The sequence below is a fragment of the Muscardinus avellanarius genome, assembly GCF_963383645.1.
Source record: "Muscardinus avellanarius genome assembly, chromosome: 14".
NCBI lineage: Eukaryota > Metazoa > Chordata > Mammalia > Rodentia > Gliridae > Muscardinus > Muscardinus avellanarius.
The window spans coordinates 61810123-61832486 of record NC_137800.1 but is presented as its reverse complement, the minus strand read 5'-3'; the positions used below and the strand labels follow the sequence as shown (position 1 = coordinate 61832486).

The 22364-nt window shown below is 41.3% G+C and overlaps 1 protein-coding gene across 1 annotated transcript in view; it reads right to left on the bottom strand.

Annotated features, from left to right (window-relative positions):
• The window catches only part of HOOK3 (hook microtubule tethering protein 3), a gene marked incomplete at both ends in the record, with an annotated part of 127514 nt that overhangs the window by 35395 nt on the left and 69755 nt on the right, over positions 1-22364 (bottom strand). The window contains 2 exons of the mRNA XM_080709776.1: positions 3468-3608; positions 5805-5968. Of these exons, the coding sequence (XP_080565902.1) occupies positions 3468-3608; positions 5805-5968 (305 nt within the window). The remainder of the gene's footprint in view (positions 1-3467; positions 3609-5804; positions 5969-22364) is intronic.

The following is a 22364-nucleotide window of genomic DNA, read 5'->3' as shown; positions in this document are numbered from 1 at the left end:
GGTCTCCTAAGCCAGCGCGCGTGGCTAGCTTCGAACCTGCGCGATCCTCCTGTCTCTGCCTCCCAAGCGCGGGGATTACAAGCGTGCGCCACCACGCCCGGCAGGAAGCAATACATTCTAAAGAAGTTATAAAACCAAAAGTGATTTCCAGATTATCCCCCCCACCCCAGGTTACAAAATATGATCCAGGCATGGTGGAACACACTTATCATCTCAGGACCTGGAAGCCTTTGAGACAGGAGGATCAAAGGTTCACAGCAACTTAGCATGGCCCTTAGCAATTTACCAAGACCCTGCTTCAAAATAAAAAATAAGAGCCGGGTGTGGTGGCGCACACTTGTAATCCCTGGGCTTGGGAGGCGGAGACAGGAGGATCGCGCAAGTTCGAAGCCAGCCTCGCTGGCTTAAGAGACCCTGTTTCCAAATAAAAAATATAAAAATGGGTCTGGGAGTGTAGCCTGGTAGAAGGGTTCCATCCCCAATACCAGCAAAAAACAAAACAAAACAAAACAAAACAAAACCCTAATAATAATAATAAATAAGGACTGGGATATAGGAACAGAATGCCCTTCCCTGGATTCAATCTCCAGTATCACCAAAAAAGAAGGAATGACCAAAATATTAACAAGAACATCATTCATTTAAGGAAAGAAAACAGAAAAGAAAGCCAACAAGTCACATTTACTACAAAAGTAAGATATGTTGCGAAATGTCCAAATCAGTATGTCATGACTAGCCACAGGAGCAGAGGTTTCAATGGAGAAATGAGGGTAGGCAGTGGAAAATTTTAGGGTGAGGAGAGAATGCAAGAGAGAGAGAGAGAGGGAGGGAGGGAGAGAGCGAGGAGGAAGAGGAGAGGAGAGGGGCAGGGGAGAAAGAGAAAGGGAAGGAGGGAAGGGGAGGGACAGAGTGAGGGCAAAAGAGGGAGGGAGAGAAGGAGGGAGAGAGAGAGAGATGCCATATAAACCTAGCGCTTTTTAGAAGGAAAGAAAAAGTAAATCATCTCACTTTTTAAGATGAAAAAAATCTAAGTGTGTATGTGTGAAGGAAGGAGATCCAAGATGCAAAGAGAAATGATAAATGGTGTAACACAAGTCCTTACAGAGGCTGTTTGAGGGTAGAAGGTTTAAGACTTTCAGCACTGAAGAAAGAATTATCCCTGGACAGGAAGATGAATGCAAGTCTATGCTTCACAAACAAAACAAAATAAAACAAACAAACAATAAAACTAGTGGGGCTGGGCATGGTAATGCATGCTTGTAATCCCAGCATTTGGGAGGCTGAGACAGGAGAGTGGTTTGTGGACAATGTTAGCTACTCAGTGAGGCCCTTTGCAACTCAGTGAGACCCTGTTGCAAAATAAGGAATAAAAAATAGGACTGAGGGTGTAGCTTAAAGGTAGAAAGCCCCAGGGTTCCATCCCAGGTACAAAAAAAAAAAAAAAAAAAAAAAAAAGAGGGCGTGGTGACGCATGCTTTTAATCCCAGCATTCAGGAAGGAAGAGACCTGAGGATTGCGGTTCGCAGACAGCCTCAGCTACTTAGTGAGGTCCTTCGTTACTCAGTGAAACCCTGTTTCAAAAACAAAAAGACTAAGCCAGGTGTGGTGGCACACACTTCCAGCATTTGGGAGGCTGAGACAGGAGGATCGCGCAGATCTGAAGCCAGCCTCAGGTACTTAGTGAGGCCCTTTGCAACTCAGTGAGGCCCTATTTAAAAATAAAGTATAAAAAAATAGGGCTAGGGGTATCGCTTGGAGGTAGAATGCCCCTGGGTTCCACCCCAAGTACTGTAAATAAATAAATAAATAAATAAAAAATAAAAAATAAAAAGATTAAGAAATAGGACCAGAGGTATAGCTTGGAGGTAGAATGCCTTTGGGTTTCATCTCCAGTACCAAACCAAACCAAACCAAACAAAATAAGAAAACCAAACCAGTGGGAAGGTAGGGAAGTGTAGAGGTGCAGGAAAAAAGGGCATGGAGAGTTTACTAGTTCATAGCTTTTTCTATTTCTGGTTGGTACTGGGGTTTGAATCCAGGGACATTCTGTTTCTGGGTTATACCCCAGCCCTATCTTATTGTTTTTAACATTTTTATTTATTTTTTTTGTGGCACTGGGGAATGAACTCAGGGAAATTTTACCTCACAGCTACACCTCAAGCCCAATTTTATTTATTTGTGTGTGTGGAACTGGGAATGAAACCCAGGGGCTTTCTACCTCTGAGCTATACCTCAGCCCTATTTTATTCTTTTATTTTGAAACACGGTCTCATTAAGTTTCAGAGGGCCTCAATAAGTTGCTGACTCTCATCGTGATCCTGCGATCCCCTCCTGTCTCAGCCTCCCAAGTACTAAGAGTACAGCCATGCCCCACCATGAATTGCCAGCCTCTTTCTTCTGAGCAGTGGGAGGTGGGACATTCATGAAACTAAGGCATGAGGGAGCTGTGTTGGGTGGGCAGGCAGTTGAGAGGGGTTATGAAAACATGAAACAGCTACTAGAGTAATGGATAAGTGCTATGAGCTGGGGAAGAGAAGAGTGGGACAAGCAGCTAAGAACCTGTCTCCCCAAAGTGCTGCAGATATAACAGGTGAAGAGGAAGAAACATTAGTTTGTAGTAGGACAAAACTGTTTCACTCTGTAATTTCTCTGTTCATTCTCAGTATTCAAAGATCTAAAGCAGAAAACAGATGATTTGGATAATCCAACCAAGGACTGGAGATGATGTAAGAACCAGTATGGTGGAGGTGAGGTGGCAGGTGGTGAGGCTAGCAAGAGTGTGATGACTGGGAGAAGAAAGTGTGCACTGAGGAAACGAAGCCTTGTGATGTATGAGGGTCTGAGGAAAACGAAGACCAAGTGACTTGAGGCTAGGGAGTAAAGAATAGCAGCATAAGAGGAAAAATTTCAAAGCCATACAGGTATGAAGCGATGTCAGAGACTAATATCTATCTTCAACAGGGTAAAACAGCACTGATTGCCAAATGCCATCCCAAGTGTTTAAAGATATGAGCTCTTTGTAAACTTTATATAAATCTAAGGTAGATATGTGTATTAATTCTATTTACAGATGAGAACATGGTTACACAGAGATTAAATACAGGGTGGCCCTGTGGTATGAACCCAGGTGGTGTGGCTCTTAAACACAGCGGTATGCTCAGAGATCCTAAAATTTTTTTTTTTGGTAGTACTGGGGGTGGAACCCAGGAGCTTTTCTACCTCCGGGCTATAATCCCACACATACTTTATACTTTTATTTGGAAACAGGGTCTCACTGAGTTGCTGAGAGCCTCACTTAGTAGCTGAGGCTGGCTTTGAACCTGTGCGATCCTCCTATCTCAACCTCCCAAGCTCTGGGATTACAAGTGTACGACACCACGCCCGGTGAGAACCTAGAATTTTTAACATCAGAGTCAGAATGGGTGGTGATGGGGCGAAGATTCCAAACTGAAGGGAAGACTGTTTACCTAAGAACATCTATTTCATCTTTTAGAGACTGAGCTTCATCTGCCAAGGTGGTTAATTCATCGTTCTGTTGCCGAAGTTCTGAGATTTCCTTTTCTAACTCTTCACAGCGTATTCGATAATCATCTTTGGCTGCTTCTAGTCTGTAAACAAAACAAAATAGATTAAAACCTCCTGTATGTACTCTTTTAATTCTCCTTGGAACAGTAAGATAAAAATGTAAAACCTGAGAATAAACCTTTTTTTTTTTTTTGGTGGTACTGGGGATGGATCCCTTCTACCTCTGGGTTACACTCCCAGACCTATTTTATATTTTATTTGGAAACAGGGTCTCTTAAGCCAGCAAGGCTGGCTTCAAACCTGTGCGATCCTCGTGTCTCCACATCCCAAGCATGGGGATTATAAGTGTGCACCACCATATCCGGTGAATAAACCCTTTTTAAAAAAAAAATATCATTACTGGTGCATTGCAGTATCACATCTTTTTTTTTTGTGTGTGTGGTAATGGGATGGAACTCAGGAGCATTCTACCTCTAAGCTATACCCCCGCCCCCATGTATTTTTTATTGTTCTTTATTTTGAAACAGGGTCTCACTGAGTTGCAAAGGGCCTTGCTAAGTAGCTGAGGCTGTCCTCGAACTGCCGTCCTCCTGTCTCAAGCCTCCCCAACGCTGGGATTACAGGCGTGCGCTACCACGCCTGGCTTGTAGTATCACATCTTAATGTAGTTCAGAGTAATAGGGACATACATGAACACAGTACTCTGTGAACTCCCGTCCCCACTCCCTCCCTTTCCCTATACATGAAAGGACAAATGGTACTGGTGATTTCACTTATGCATGCAACATCAATGGAAGTGTTTCTTTCATTCATTAATTCCTCCTCCCCTACACCTGATCCATCACTCCACGGTTTCTCCTCCATTATTTAAGGTTCCTCTTGTATTCTGATTACTCCCTAGCTTCTGCATATGAGAGAAAATATGACCCCATATTTTCTGTGAGTAGCTAACATGATGTTCTCTCCAGTCCAATCATTTTGACATAAGTGACATAATTTTGTTCTTCTTTATTGCTGACTAGAATCCCATTATGTTTATTTTGTAATCCATTTATCTGAAATAAACACTTTTTGAACATGTCTTTGACTTTTGTGTACACAATCTGTATTCCTAAGTCATAAATGTTATGAAAAGTGATCTGTTTCAGGCTTGGAAAAGGTAATAAGTAGTGACCATTTCACTATCAGAAAGCTAGAAGTCAGCCGGGCGTGGTGGCGCACGCTTGTAATCCCAGCATTCAGGAGGCTGAGACCGGAGGATGGTGGTTTGCAGACAGCCTTACCTACTTAGTGAGGCCCTCTGCAAGTCAATGAGACCCGGTTTCAATATAAAGAATAAAAAATAGGGCAGGGGGTGTAGCTCAGAGGTCAAATGCCCCTGGGTTCCATCCCCAGGCCCACAAAAAAAAAAAAAAAGGAAAAAAAGAAAGCTAGATGTCAAGGAATGTTTTCCCCAAATACTGCACATATAATTTAAGGTTTTACTTATTTTTTCACCAGCATTCTGTCTTTCTCTAATTTTATCCCCAGTCTGCCTTTGTTTACCACAAAGTTGCAGAGCACACTGGAGATGAACAGGGTAGGGGTTTGTAGGACAAGCCTGGTGTTTGGTTTCTTCACTTCACTCACTGTTATTATGCACTTAGAACATTCTGTCATCAAGCCAGGCCTGGTGGTGTACGCTTGTAATCCCAGCATTTGGGAGGCTGAGACAGGAGGATCGTGGTTTGAGACCAGCCTCAGCTACTTAATGAGGCCCTTTGCAACGCAGTGAGACCGTTTCAAAATAAAGAATATAAAAATTGCGCTGGAAATTCTGTCATCAAGAAATATTGAGGGTGAGCTGAGCGTGGTGACGCACACTTGTAATCCCAGCATTTGAGAGGCTGAGACAGGAGGATCGCTGTTTGCAGACAGCCTCAGCTACTTAGTGAGGCCCTTTGCAACTCAGTGAGAGCTTCTTTCAAAGTAAAAAAAAAAAAAAAAAATAGGGCTGGGGTGTAGCTAGAAAGTAAAATGCTTCTGGGGTTCCATCCTGAGTACTGCAAAAAAAAAAAAAAAAAAAAAGAAAAAAGAAAAAGAAATACTGAGGATGTAGCTTTGATAGAATATTTCCTAGAGGTGAAGTTATTTTTGCTGTGTAGGAAGATTTGGGGAAGTTATTCTATAGCTACCTTCGTCTGCAGTTTCCCAGAAGTCCTAAGCCTATCTCTATAAGCTTTAAATAACAGTTACCAAATTAAAAAAAAAAAAAAAAGATTTTAAAGAGTGGTTTTTACCTGAATGTTTCTTCTTGTAGCTGTTCTAACTGTGTCTGAAGCTGCAAATGCCTTCTTCCTGCTGGGCTGTTGGGATCTTCTATAGAATCTGACTGATTGAGTCTTTCCATTAATATCTGATTCTCTGCCAACAAACTACTTTTTTCCTCTTGCAGTGCTGCAACCTGTTAGAGTATAGGAAGAAAGCAATTATTTCCTCCAATAATGGTGCCATCAGTTGGGTCTCTCATGGATTTCAGTTATACAATTGATCTTACTAAAAACATTTACATTATTTTTTAATATTATATATGCAGAATATGTAATTCTTAGTAATTTTATTTGTTTAATTAATTAGTTGTACTGGGGATTTAACCCAGGGGCATTATACCTCCAAGATATACCCCCACCCTTTTAAAATTTATTTATTTATTTATTTTTATTTTTTTTATTGGTGCACTGTATTCATACATCATAGTGGGATACAAACTTTTGTAGACATACATGCACACATCGCCCAGTCAGCCCCCACCCGATTCCCACCCGAACCCCACCCCATTCTCTCCCCATCCCTCCCTCCCATGCTTGGCTTAGTGGTTGACATCTAGTATTATAGCAATTTATCCAAAATTAAAAATGATAATCTCACATAACAGTTTCATTTGTCTGATACCAAGCGTTTGATGACTTAAAGATAACATTTCAATATTTCTTTTTACTTTCTTTCTTACCAGAGAATATTTTTTCTATTTTTTTAGGTGAAACTATCATATATTTATATATTTATTTTTCAGAAAAAAAAAATCTATCCTAATATGGAAAATGGACTCTAGATACCCAAAACGATCTTGAAAAAGAACAAAGCTAGCAGATATATATTTTCTGATTTCAAACCATATAAAGCTACAATAATTGAAACAGTGTAGTACTGTTCTAAAGGCAGATATATAAACCATTGGAGTTAAATAAAAGCCTAGAGCTAAATTCTTCCCTATATTGTCAAGTTATTTTTGACAAGGTTTCCACGAACATTTGGTGGTGGAAATAATAATCTTTTAACTAAATATTGTTGAAACATAATAATTACATGGAAAAGAATAAAGTTGGACCCTTACCTAATCCCATATACAAATATTAATTCAAAATAGATAAAAGACCTAAATATAAACTTTTAGGAGAAAATCTGGGTCATAAAACCTCACAACATGAAATTGGAAGTGATTTCTTGGATATGATTTCAATGGCACAGGCAACAGAAGAGTATACAAACTCCCTAAAAAATAAAAAAAAATATTGTATATCCAAGGACAATGTAAACAGAGTTAACAGTTACTAATAGAATGGGATAAAATATTTCCAAATGCTATATCTGAAGGTATATTAATATTCCAACTAGAAATCCTAAAAATTAACAACAATAAAGGCAAACAATACCATTTAGAGATAGGTAAAAGACTAACATAAATAATGAATCTCCACAGATAACCAGTCTTAGTTGTCTGTTGGATGGAAAATCTTCTTTCTCTGGTTCTGGTGTGTGTTATCTATTTCTTCTTTGTAGTTAATCTCTTTGAGTATTTTCTCTAGCGCTGGTTTTGAAGACATAAATTCCTTCAGTTTCTGTTTGTCATGGAAGCTTCTTATTTCTCCATCTAATTTGATAGAAAGTTTTGCTGGATAGGAAATTTTTGGCTGGAAGTTGTTTTCTTTCAGAGTTTGGAATATGTTACTCCAAGCCCTTCTGGCTCTCATAACTTGGTTTGGGAAGTCTGGAGTGATTCTAATTGGTTTGCCTCTGAATGTCACTTGGCCCTTTGTTTTTGTTGCCTTTAAGATTCTCTGCTTGGCTTCCACAGTGGTCATTTTGACAATTATGTGGCGTGGGGATCCTCTTCTCCGATCCTGTCTAAAGGGAGTTCTATAAGTTTCCTGGACCTGTGTATTGACCTCTTGCTCTATGTTTGGAAAATTTTCTGCTATTACTTCCTTGAAGAGATTGTTGATCCCTTTGGTTTCACTTTCTTTTCCCTCCTCTATTCCAATTATTCTTAGGTTAGCTCTCTTAAAATGGGCCCATATTTCTTCAATATCGGATTCCTGCTGTTGGATATTTTTTCCTAGATTAGAAACTATGCGTTCATTTTTGGAATGATCATCTTCTAAGAGCGAGATTCTATTCTCCATGTGGTCTAATCGGTTGTTTGTGCTTTGAATTGAGGCCTTTACTTCATTAATTGCATCCTTTATCTCTTTTTGGCTCTCTCTGAGTTCTTTTCAAAGCACCTCTATTATTTCTACAGTTATTTTCCTGATTTGATCTTCTAGAAATCTCTGATTTTCTGTTTTATCGGGTTCTGATGTTGTGGGGTTGTGGGCATTCATTGCTCCAGTATTATTCCTCTTTCCCATGATTTAGGAAGTTTGTGCCTTCTCTGGGTTCTTCCCTTGGGTCACTATGACTTCCCTTAAGGTGTTCTGGATCTCGAGTCAGTAGTATCTCAGACCCCACTACTCCTTTACTGGGTTGTATCACAGAGTCTCCGACTCAGAGAGTCGATAGAGGCTGCTTTAGACTGTGGGGGGTGCCAGGTTGCACGTTCTCCTATGGTATGATATCTCTGCCACCGCCCCTCCCACACTGGGTCAAGTCCCAGGGAGTACAGTACTGTGATTTCTCCTCTGTGGGCCCGCAATTTGACTCACTGTTCTTGAGTACACAGATGTAGCTGTACTGGATTCGGTGAATTCTCTGCTGCTGCCACCGGTGGCAATATGGCGCCGGGGCTGCGCACTTGGCCGTGAGGCTGGTGTATTTCTTCTTGGTTTTGATTTCCACTCTGAATCCCTGCAGCGTGTGCTGAGCTCAGCCACTGGGAGCTTTAGATTTTACCTGCGGCGAAAAATCCCACCTGGCTGTTCCGCAGGGGCTCACCTCGGCTTGCCGTAGCCGTCCGGTGAAGTCGCCGCTGCCGCCGGCAGTATGGCGCTGCTGCCGCGGTCTCGGGCATGAGGCCGGTGTATCTCCTCTGTGGCTCTGAGCTCTGTTCTCAGTCCATTTTCTCTCTGGAGCCTGGTGATTTTTTTGTTTCTCTGGTGATGGTGTTTTCTGGCTATGAAAGGCGCTGATTTTGTGGTAATGGAGATTAGTTGTTAGCGGGGCTCTTAAGCCCCGCTTTTCTCGGTCGCCATCTTCCCGGAAGTCCTCTTCAGTATGTCTAAATTTCTTTTTTTTAAACAAGGTCTTGCTAAGTTGCTGAGAGTCTAAGTAGCTGAGGCTGGCTTCAAACCTGTGATCCTACTGTCTCAACCTCCCAAGAACTGAGATTACAAAAGGAGGGGGAGGAAGAGGTAGGGGAGGGGAAGTATAATGCCCCTGGTGCAGTGGTGCATACCTGTAATCCCAGTACGTGGGAGGCTGAGACAGGAGAATCCCAGGTTAAAGGAGAATCTCAGCAACCTAGTGAGATCCTGTTTCCAAACAAAAAAAGGTAGAGATTGGTGGTAGAATCCCCCTGGGTTCAATCTCTAGTAACATCGAAAAAGAGTAGGCAGAGGAGGAGGAGTCCAAATATACAAAAATCTAAACATGCAATGACCATGTGATTCATCAAGCCATTCTACTCCCTGGTAGTTATTCAAGAGAAATAAAAGCATATGCTCACACGACTTAAAAAGGTTTTTTGGCAACTTCATTTGTAATAACAAAAAGCTAGAAATAACTCAAACACATATCAACAAGTGAATAAATATTTTGTGTGTGTGTGTACAGTACTGCAGATTGAACCCAGGAGTATTCTACCTCCAAGCTACACGCACAAGCCTATTTTTTATTCTTTATTGTGAAACAGTGTCCCACTAAGTTGTAGAGGGCCTAAGTTTTTGAGGCTGGCTGAAAACCTGCAATAAATACTCCAGTCTTAGCCTCCCAGGTACTGAGATTATAAGTGTCCGGCCACGACACCCACCTTAATTGTGTGTGTGTGGTGCTGGGGATTAAACCCAGGGCCATTCTACCTCTGAGTGACACTCCTAGCCTCATTTCATCTCTTCTTTGCAAACAGGGTCTCACTAAATTGTTGAGGCTTGCTTCAAATCTGTGATCCTCCTGTCTTACAAGGTGTGTGCCACTGCGCCCAGCTGAATAAAAAAGTTTTCTATTTTCATTCAATAGAATACTATTAGCTGGGTGCAGCGACACATGCCTGTCATCCCAGTAATGGGGATGCTGAGATAGGAGAATAGAAGGTTCAAGGCCAGCCTCAGCAACCTAGGGAGCCGCGCTTTCAAAAATAAGAAACAAGACAACAGGGCATGGTGGCACATGCCTGAAATCCCAGTACTTGAGAGGCTGCAACAAGAGGATCACAGGTCAAGGACAGCCTCAGCAATTAGTGAGACTCTCAGTAACCTACGAGACCCTGTTTCTAAATAAGAAATAATATTGGGCTGGGGATGTAGCTCAAAGGTAGAATGCCTCTGGGTTTAATCTCTAGACTTAATCAATCAATCTCTCTTACACACACACACACACACAAAAAAAAATTGGGCTCAGGGTATAGCTCAGAGGTAGAATGTCTCTTGGTTCAATCTCCCAGTACTATAAATAGACAATAAAAAAAAAAACCTATTGATACTCACATGACAACATGGCTGAATCTCAATAAAAAAGAAACCACATCCCCCACACCCGCAAAAGAAAGCGTATACCCTATATGATTCCTTTTAATACAATTCTAAATAATACAAGCTAACCCATAGTGACAGAATACAACAGACTTGGAGCCTGTAGAGGGGATGATAATGATGATTTGTGTGTGTGTGTGTGTGTGTGTGTGTGTGTGTGTGTGTGTGTGTGGTATTGGGGGGTGGAACCTAGGGACCTTCTATCTCTGGGCTACACTCCCAGACTTATTTTCTATTTTATTTGGAAACAGGGTCTCGCTAAGTTGCTGAGAGCCTCACTAACCTGCGCAATCCTCCTGTCTCAGCCTCCCAAGCGCTGGGATTACAAGCATGTACCACCAAGCCCAGCTGATGATGATTTTTGTGCATGGTACTAGGCATTGAACCCAAGGGCATTCTACCTCTGAGCTACATCTCCAGGCCTATTTTGTTTTTACTTTGAAACAGAGTCTCGCTAGGTTGATGAGCTTCTTACTATTTGCTGAGTCTGTCTTCGAACCTGCAATCCTCTTGCTTAGCCTCCCAAGTACTGGGATTACAAATATGTAAAGGGGATTATAAGGAGCCACAAGGACACCTTTGGAGGGTAGGTTCATTATAATGATCATGGCAATGGTTTTGAGTGTTTACATGTAACTCAAAATACATAAAAATTGTGCACATTAGCCGGGCGTGGTGGCACACGCTTGTAATCCCCACGCTTGGTTGGCAGAGACAGGAGGATCGCGCAGGTTCGAAGCCAGCCGCGCGCGCTGGTTTAGGAGACCCTGTTTCCAAAATGAAAATGTAAAAAATAGGTCTGGGAGTGTAGCCCAGAGGTAGAAGGGCTTCCAGGAACCCCAGTACCACCAAAAAAAAAAAAAAAAAAAAAAAAAAAATTGTGCACATTAAATATGATTTAGTGCATGTCAGTTATATCTCAATAGGGCAAAAACAAAAGCTGTATTCTATTTTTCTTTCCTTTTTGGGGGTGGGATGCTAGGGATGGAAACCAAGGTCTATACATGCTAAGCTAGTACTCTACCATTAAGCTACACCCCTAGTCCTGTTGCCATCCCCATTTTCTCTTAAATTTGTTCTGACTGGGCTGTGGGACCTACAACTTCATGCCCATCAGGTTCACTACTGACCTCCATGTCACCAAAATTCAGAATCTGATTCAACTCTTTATCCTTCTAGAAGCATCTTCTTCACTTGGCTTCACTCTCTGGTTCTCTGGGCTGTTACCGTTGGTCTCACCTCTCATTCTCCTTGGTGATTCCTCTCCATTTCCCTGCCACTGGAGTACTAAGAGTTTTACTTTCCTAAATGTAGTAATGGCTTCTAGTTTCATGGCTATAAACACCATCTATTACTGACAACTCACAGTCCTATTTCTAGCCTAAAACCTGAACTGGGTGTCATTTCCACTTACAATTCTAATAAGCATCTCAAATTTGGATTTCTACATGGAACTTTTTGTAAAACCTTTTGTATGTATTTCTGGGGTACAGTGTGATAGGATACAATGTGTAATAAACAATCTGGGTGATTACCATATGTGTTATCTCAAACATCATTTCTTTGTATTTAAAAAATTCAAAATTCTTTCTTCTAGCTATTTTGAAATATAAATTAAACTGTTGCCCGGTGTGGTGGTGCACATTTGTAATCCCTTCGCTTGGGAGGCAGAGACAGGAGGGTTGAGCAGGTTTGAAGCCAGCTGTATTGGCTTAAGACACCCTGTTTCCAAACTTAAAAAAGTATAAAAATAGGTCCGGGAGTGTAGCCCGGAAGTAAAAGGGTTTCCAGGAACCTCAGTACCACCAAATTAATTAATTAATTAAACTGTTAACTACAGTCACTATACTGTACTATAAAACACTAGAATTTAACCCTCCCTTCTACTGTATGTGTGTGTGTGTGTGTGTGTGTGTGTGTGTGTGTGTGTGTGTGTGTGTGTATTTTTTAAAATTATTTTAGTGGTACTGGGGGTAGAACCCAGGGGCTTTTCTACCACCGGGCTATACTCCCAGACCCATTTTATACTTTATTTGGAAACAGGGTCTCACTAAGTTGCTGAGAGACTCACTCAGTACCTGAGGCTGGCTTCGAACCTGTGCAATCCTTGTGTCTTAGCCTCCCAAATGCTGGGATTACAATCGTGCGCCACCACGCCCGGCTTCTACTGTATTTTTGTAGCATTACCAACCCTTCTCTATCCTTTCCTCCCCTCTATCCTTTTCAGCCTCTAGTAACTACCACCTATGCTCTACTTTGAGGTAGGGGTGTGTGTGTGTGTGTGTGTGTGTGTGTGTGTGTGTGTGACAGACACTTGACTGAACCCAGAGGGAGTGTACCAGTGAGCTCTACCTTTAGCTCTATTTTATTTTTTACTTTGAAACAGAGTCTCACTAAGTTGCAGTGGGCCCCATAAAGTTGCTGAGGCTGGCCATGAACCTGTCATTCTCCAGTCTCAGCCTCCCAAGTAGTGGGATTATAGGCTTCCAGCAGCAGAAACAAATTTATTTATTTTTTTGTGTGTAGTACTGGGGGTGGAATCCAGGGGCATTTCTACCTCCGAGCTATACTCCCAGACCTATTTTATATTTTATTTGGAAACAGGGTCTCACTAAGTTGCTGAGAGCCTCACTAAGTAGCTGAGGCTGGCTTCGAACCTGTGCGATCCTCCTGTCTTAACCTCCCAAGTGCTGGGGGATAAAAGCATGTGCCACCACGCCCGGCCAGAAATAGGTTTAAAGGTAGATCCAGTTGACACTAGTAACAGATCAGGTCTCAGTGTTAGGAAGAGATGTTAAGGATGATGGCTGAGTAGTTGGAGAATGGATGGAGTTACCATCTACTAAAATGGGACAGATTCTTGAAGGACTGGGGTGGGGGTGCAGGAGGACAGTTAGTCAGAGTTCTACCTGGGAGCTAAGTATGGTGATGCACACCTGTAATCCCAATTATAGAGGAGGCTGAGGCAGGAGGATTGCAAGTTTGAAGACATCTTCAGCAATCTTAGTAAGACCCTGTTTCAAAAAAAATTTTTTTTAAAAGAGGACTGAGGGTGTAGTTCAGAGGTAGACCACCCTTAGGTTCAATCTCTAGTTATTTTTTTTTTTTAAAAAGAAATGGAATAGGTAGGGATATAGCTCAGTGGCACAGAGCACTTCTCTGGCATGCACAAGGCACTGGATTCCATCTACAGATGCCCCCCCTACCTCCCCACAAAAGAGTTACATTTGGGCAAAGATATTTTGAATAAGAACCCAAAAGCATAAGCAACAAATGCAAAAAGAGTCCAATTCAGCAGAGTGAAGCGACAACCTATAGACTGGGAGAAAATATTTGCAAATTATTCATTCAACAAGGGATTGTTATCCAGAATATATAAGGACCTCAAAAAACAACAGCATAAATAACAATCTGATTAAAAAATGGGCAGATGATTTCAACGACATTTTCTCATTTACAAATAATGTATGAATTACCAACAAGTCTATACAAAAATTACTCAACATCACTAATCATCAGAGAAATACAAATAAAAAAACACAATAAAATATCTTCTCAATCCAGTAAGAATGACTTATTAAAAAGACAAAAGATAACAAGTGCTGGAGAAGATGTAGTGAAAAATGAATCCTTGCACTGATGTACAGCCATTATAAAAGTAGTATTATCTGGGCATGGTGGCACACTTGTAATCCCAGCATTCCGGAGGCTGAGACAGGAAGATTGCAGTTCACGGACAGCCTCAGCTACTTACTAAGGCCCTTTGCAACTCAGTGAGATCCTGTTTCAAAATAAAGGATTAAAAAATAGGGCTGGGGGTGGAAGTAGAATGCCTCTAGGTTCCATCCTCGGTGCCACACACACACACAAAGTTAAGTATTGAGTTTCCTCAAAAAACTAACAATAGAGGTCTCATAACCAATAATCCCACTAGTGGGTATATATCCCAAGGAAATGAAATTGAGTATGAAGTCCTGTCATTTTTTTACAACATGGATGGAGCTAGATATCATTATATTAAGTGAAATAAGTCAGGCACAGAAAGACAAGTACCACATGATCTCACATGAAAGCTAAAAAAGTTCATCTCAACTGGGCAGGCACAGTGTTGCGGGAGTGTAATCCTAGGACTTGGGAAGCTAAAACAGGAGGATCAAGGTTTGTGGCCAGCCTCAGAAACCTCAAGAGGCCTTCTGCAACTTAGTAAGACCCTGTTTCAAAAAAAAAAAAAAAAAAGCCTGGCAGTATATTTCAGTGGTAGAATGCCTCTGGGTTCAATCCTCAAGTACCATGCACACAAAAGCTGATTTCAGTCAGGCATGATGGCACACGGTTTAATTCCAGAACTTGGGAGACTAAGACAGGAGGATAGCAGGTTCCCAGCTAGCCTCAGCAACTTAGTGAGGCCTTCTGCAACTTAGTGAGACTCTGTTTCAAAATAAAACAAGTCTGGGGGTTTACTCAGAAGCTGAATGCAGCACAAAAAAAAAAAAAAAAAAAAAAAAAAAAAAGCCGGGCGTGGTGGCGCACGTTTGTAATCCCAGCATTCGGGAGGCTGAGACCTGGAGGATCGTGGTTCGCGGACAGCCTCAGCTACTTAGTGAGGCCCTCTGCAACTCAGTGAGACCTGGTTTCAAAATAAAGAATAAAAAATAGGGCAGGGGGTGTAGCTCTGGGTTCCATCCCCAGACCCGCAAAATAAAAAAATTTAAAAAAAAAAGAAAGAAAGAAAGAAAAAGAAAAAGCTGATTTCAAAGAAGTAGAATATAGATAGTAGTTAAAAGGGGCTGGGAAATATGCAGAAGAGAAGAGGATAAAGAAGGTTGGTAATGCTACAAAAATACAGTTAGGAAGATTGAATTTTAGTGTTCTATAGTACAGTAGGGTGACTGTAGTTAACAATTTATTATCAATATTCTTAGCAACCTAGCAAGACCTTGTTTCCAAACAAAAATAAAGAGTTGGAGGTAGAATGCCCTTGGGTTCAATCTCCAGTACCATCAAAACACACACAATGGCGCACGCTTGTAATCCCAGCATTTGAGAGGCTGAGACCGGAGAATCGCGGTTTGCGGACAGCCTCAGCTACTTAGGCCCTCTGCAACTTAGTGAGACCCTGTTTCAAAATAAAGAATAATAAACAGAGCATGGGGTGTAGCTTGGAGGTCAAATGCCCTTGGGTTCCATCCCCAGATGCGCAAACACACACACACACACACACACACACACACACACACACACACACCCCTATTTTGACTATATCTCAGCATTTCTGTACCCTGAAAAAAGCCAAAGAAATTTTTCCCTAATTATATCTTTATTTTTTTTCCCTCTTCTTTTGGTACAGGGCATTGAACCTAGGACATTCTACCTCCGAGCTGCACTCTCAGCCCTTTATTATTATTATTATTTTAAAAATTTATTTATTTTTTTATGGTGGTACTGGGGTTCCTGGAAACACTTCTACCTCTAGGCTACACTCCCAGACCTATTTTTTACTTATTTATTTATTGATTGATTGATTTGATGGTACTGGGGTTCCTGGAAACCCTTCTACCTCCGGGCTATACACTGTTAGACACCTATTTTTTATATTTTTATTTGGAAACAGGGTCTCTTAAGCCAGTGCGGCTGGCTTCGAACCTGCGTGATCCTCCTGTGTCCGCCTCCCAAGCGCGGGGATTACAAGCGTGTGCCACCATGCCCGGTTTACTATTATTTTAAAACAGTCTCTTGCTAAGTTGCTGAGGTTTGCCTCCAAACCTGTGATCCTCTTGTTTTAGCCTCCCAAGTACTGAGATGATAGGTATGTGCCACCATGCTTGGCTTTAATTGGTCTTCTTGATTTGTTTTTTGCCTTCCTCAGTCTGTTCTCTACACAGCAGCTACACTGAACCATTAAAACGTTTTAACAACTCAGACCACATGACTACTTTGCTCAAAATCTTCTAATGGGTTCCTAAGTTACTCAAAACCTGCGTGAGGAGGCCTCTCCCAAATGACTGCCTTTCCCTGTGTTCTTCTCCCCCTGCGATCCTCACCTTACTGTTTCTTGACTACACCAAGTGCACTCCTATGTCAGGGCCTCTGTACTCACCATGGCATCTAGCTTGCAATTCTCTCCTTGGGATTTTATTAGCTCATCACCATCTCAAAGTGGGCCTGACCACCAAATTAAAATTTAATTTTCCTGAACTCTGTATTTATCTTACTTTCCTGATTAATTTTTGCCTAGAATGCTTACTACAACCTAAGTGTGTTTTTATCTTGTTTATTGACTGTTTTGGAATAGAATCAACTTGGGGGCAGGGATGTTTTATCTATTTCTGACTCCACCTTTTTTCTATCCACAGCAACTAGAACAGTAAAAGACATAGAGTGAGTGCTCAGTAAACGCTGCTGAATAAATGAATGAACTGGAAATAATTTGGTTTATAATTTAGGTCTGTAATTTGTCATATTTCCAAAAACAAATGAGTCTTTTCTGGACTCTATTCTCTATCTTTACTCTTCTCGTTCTTCTATTTTAAATAAATATTGAAGGCTGTACACTTAAAAAACACACCTCTTTGCTACTGCTCTCCAGTATTAATTGTGCCTTGGACAGTGAGCATAATTATAAAATTCATGATTTGCACTGTGCTGTCAATTGGTTTGTAGCCTGGTGTGTGGTCAATTTATATGAAGGCTGAATGTTTAACAAAAGACTTTAATACTAGAATGATCAGACTAGCACTGAGGCTGGGGCTATAGCTCAGTTGTAGAGTGCTTGCCTAGAATGTGTGAGGTCTGGGTTTGATCCTCGACACTAAAAACACAAAAAACAAAAAAAAAATTCAGAGTAATCAGTCAATGCTACTAAAACATTTTGATCCATATGTATGGCAGATGTCCTTTTACACATACAGAAAAAGAGACTAATTAAAAATATATAAACATGATTCTCTTTTTACTTTATTAAAATACCGAGTTTATTTCACATGTATATTTTTGTCTCCCCACCATTTCCATGTCTGACCACACATATATATATATATATTCCATACATAAAACCAAGCAAAGGGTGGAGTTCCATCTTTAAAAACTGAACAGGCATTTTGAACAACACATTCCTGGCACTGAAACCTAGAAAACATTTATCAAGCATGGTAGGGAAAGCTCTCCCTTTGCATTATAAAAAGCACATCCATATATCAATTATTACAGAAATAAAATAAGCCAGAAATTTCTTTTCTGTGGTACCTTGTTGCCACTTCCTGGAGCAGATCGCTTTCCAGATATACTTAGGAGTTTTACATCTTCCTTCTCTTCATCTTCTGACTGCATCTTTTTCCACAGTTCCTAAATGCTGTCCACTAATATGCAAAGGCCCTGAGCCACCCTTCACCCTGAAGACCACAGGTGGTGCAATTTCAAAGCCCCTAAGAGAAACCATTGGCTGTAGAGACATTTTCAAAGTTGCCAGTGTTACTTTAATTGGACTGCCTTCACAGTTCATTGCCTGTTCTTAGATAATGTGCAATTCATCCTTTGCACCAGCACCTAAAATGACCATTCTTAATGATAACTGGTGCTCATTTTCATCATTATCCACCTTAAAGTTATAATCTTTGATAGCCTTGAATCTTTGATAGCAACTGTAAAGATAGACAGGGGTATCTCGGGAGGCTCACGTATATGTCCATTCAATCTTCCATGAGGTGACGGCACACACTTAGGTGGGAGAGAAAGCAGACAGAGAAAGACGACTAACACCTCAGAGAATAGATGCACAGGACAGAATCATGCCAGGGGAAACATGATTCATTTAAAGAAAAAAAAATCAAAAGAGGCCAATGGGCTTATAATGAAAAGCAGCAGTTTTCCATGATGTTTCCCAATCCCCAGAGACTAATTTTCACTATTCCTAAGTTTATAGCTTTTGGTAGCTACTTCCTATCTTCAGCTAACACGATGCAACACCATTATTTATCTATCAACTTAGACACCGCCTAGTAAAAATCGCTGGCACAACTGGACCACAGGTGTTGTGCTGCTCCTCCCCACCACACAAGGTTCTATCACTCTTCTCACTGCCAACTGCCTGCTGAGTTGATTCCACTCGGTCACTCACTCGTCCTCCCATTCTCACTCGAATATTCACTGTGCCCTAGGTGCAAGTGATGCAGAGATGAACAGGTAGAGCGGTCCCTTACTCCTATGTGCTAAAAATTGCAATAAATTATATATACATAAAACCAATCCTATTAAACTAGAAGGTAAATGAATAAACACATGTAAAAACTAGAATAAAAAGTGCTCTGCAGAGGGTTAAGAGGCTGAGTGAGTATTTTGGAAGGTGATCCTGAAAAGATCTACTGCAGTGCCTACATATGGAAATGAAAATGAATGAGATGGTTTTGAGCTGAGGTTGCCTAACAAGAGTGTACCACTGACTCCTTTTGGTAAGAATGAGGACATCAAGTGGCCCTCCCTGCCCTCATCTCTTTCTGTTTATCCTACTTCTCAACCTCTATCATCTGTACCTTTACTTTTATAGTAACATTTCTCTACAGGACAATTAGGTGTTTTTTTTTTGTGTGTGTGTGGTACTAGGAATTGAAGCCAGGGGCATTCTTCCTCGAAGCTCAACCCAGCCCTATTTTATTTTTTATTTTGAAATTGGATTTTACTAAGATGTGGAGGGCCTTGCCATGTTGCTGAGGCTGGCTTCAAACCTGTGATCCTGCTGCCTCAGCTTCTAAGTACTAAGATTACAAGTGTGTACCACTATACCCGGCTCCTACAGAACAATTATAAATACTGAAATCCAATAAAGTATTTACTACAACATTGTAACTGTGTGGCTGCTATTTTCTACATAGCAAAGGGTGTTGTGAGAGCATCTCTTCTCATAATGTCCCTACAACACTATCATTCATTTTATAATCTATCCAAACCAGAGATGGGCAAACGTTTCTAATGTAAAATAGCAAGTGTTGTAAATATTCACCAGAGGTTTCTGTGGTAAGTACTACTATAAGACTTAATAAAATCAGATGATAAGCTGTAATTTGCCAATCTCAGTGCATGACTTTAATTTTACATTATCAACAATAATATTTAAAATGAGTATGCTGGCACACATCTGTAATCCCAGTATTTGGGAGAGTGAGACAGGAAGATCACACATTCAAGTCCAGTCTCAGGAACTTAGTGAGACCTTGTTTCAAAATAAAAAATAAAATAGAGCTGGGGAGTATAGTTTGGAGGTAAAATGTCCCTGGATTCAATCCCAAGTACCACATGCATGCACAAACAAATAGCAGCCTGTGTGTGTGTGTGTGTGTGTGTGTGTGTGTGTGTGTGTGTGTGTATGTATATTAGAGGCAATATCTTCACTGAGGGTATTTTTTCCCCAGTAATGGGGATTGAACCCGGGGCATTCTACCTATGGGCTACATTCGCAGCCTTCTTTTATTTTGAAACAAGGTCACACTAAGTTACAGAGGGCCTAACTAAGTAGCTGAGGATGGCCATGAACACAGATCCTTTTGTCTTATCAGAATACCCATAGAAGAGAGAACAGAAGCTGAAACCAAGCCAGGCATGGTGGCGCACGCTTGTAATCCCAGCATTTGGGAGGCTGAGACTGGAGGATGGTGGTTCGCAGACAGCCTCAGCTACTTAGTGAGGCCCTTCACGACTCAGTGAGACCCTGTTTCAAAATAAAGAATAAAAAATTGGGCAGGGGTTGCAGCACGGAGGTCAAATGCCTCTGGGTTCCATCCCAGACCCACAAAAAAAAAAAGAAAAAAAAAGATAAAAAAAAGAAGCTGAAACCAAAGGAAATCAACAATCTTTTCAAAGAAGTAATATCAGAAAATTTTCCAAACACAGAACAAGAGGTTGATACATAGACACAGGAAACTTATACCGCCTTATTTATTTATTTATTTATTTATTTATTTATTATTTAGCAGGTCTGGGGATGGAACCCAGGGGCATTTGACCTCTGAACTACACCCCCTGCCCTATTTTTTTTTTTTTGAAACAAAGTCTCAATGAGTTGCAAAGGGCTTAAGTACCTGAGGTAAAAAAACTTTCTCAACAAGACCCCAAAGGCACAAGAAACTAAAAGGCAGATCAATACATGGGATTGCATTAAACTGAAAATCTTTTTGTATAGCAAAGGAAACTATCAAGAACCTCAACAGAGAGCCACTAGAATGGGAGAAGATTTCTGCCACCTACTCCTCCAATAGAGGACTAATATCTAGAATATACAGAAACCTCAAGAAACTCAACACTAAGAAAACAATAACCCAATCAAAAGATGGGCAAGTAAACTAAATAGACACTTCACCAAAGAAGAAATTCAAATCGCCAATAAATATATTAAAAAATGCTCAACATCATTAGCAATCAGAGAGATGTAAATTAAAACTACCCTGAAATTTCACCTAACTCCATCTAGAATGGTACTCATTAAAAACACAAATTCAGCCGGGCATGGTGGTGCACGCTTGTAATCCCAGCGCTTGGGAGGCTGAGACAGGAGGATCACACAGGTTCAAAGCCAGCCTCAGCTACTTAGTGAGGCTCTCAGCAACTTAGTGAGACCCTGTTTCCAGATAAAGTATAAAATACGTCTGGGAATATAGCCCAGAGGTAGAAAGTCCCTGGATTCACCCCCCCGTACCACAAAAACAAAACAAAACACAAATTCAGCAAAGTGTTGGGATATAAAATCAATCTTTAAAAATTGGAAGCTTTTCTGTATACCAACCATAAATTCACTGAAAAAGAAATCCAGAAAACACTCCCACTCAGGATATTTCACTCAAACTTTCAGAATATTTTATAACAACAAATGCTGGCAAGGATGTGGAGAAGTGGGAACTTTAATACATTGTTGGTGGGATTGAAAATTAGTGCAATCACTTTGGAAAACAGTACGAAGGATCCTCAGTAGAATGGGAATCAACTTACCATATGATCCAGAAATACCATTTCTGGGGATCTACCAAAAGAACAGAAACCAAACTACCAAACTAATGCATGTGTATCTATATTCACAGATGAACAATTCGCCATAGCCAAACTATAGAACCAGTCAAGATGTCCATCAACAGATGAATGGATTAAAAAACTACGGGAGAGACTTCCGGGAAGATGGCGACCGAGAAAAGCGGGGCTTAAGAGTCCCGCTAACAACCAATCTCCATTACCACAAAAAGAGCGCCTTTCATAGCCAGAAAACACCATCACCAGAAAAACAAAAAAACCACCAGGCTCCAAGAGAAAGCGGACTGAGAACAGAGCTCAGGGCCACAGAGAAGACACACGCGCCCGAGGACGCGGCAGCAGCGCCATACTGCCGGCGGCAGCGGCGAACTCAACGGACGGCTACAGCAAGCCGAGGTGAGCCGCTGAGGAACAGCCAGGTGGGATCTTTCGGCGCAGACAGCATTTAAAGCTCCCAGTGGCTGAGCTCAGCACACGCTGCAGGGATTCAGAGTGGAAATCAAAACCAGAAAAGAAAAAATACGCCAGCCTCATGGCCGAGGGCGTGGCAGAGGCGCCATATTGCCACCGGCGGCAGCGGCAGCAGCAGTGAATTCACCGAGTCCAGTACAGCTACATCTGCGTACTCAAGAACAATGAGTCAAATTGCGGGCCACAGAGGAGAAATCCCAGTATTGTGCCTCCTAGGACTTGACCCAGTGAGGGAGTGGTGGTGGCAGAGATATCACACCATAGGAGAACGTGCAACCTGGCACCCCCCATAGTTTAAAGCAGCCTCTATCGACTCCCTGGGTCGGAGACTCTGTGATACAACCCAGTAAAGGAGTAGTGGGGTCTGAGATAATACAGACTCGAGATCCAGAGCACCTTAAGTGAAGCCATAGTGACCCA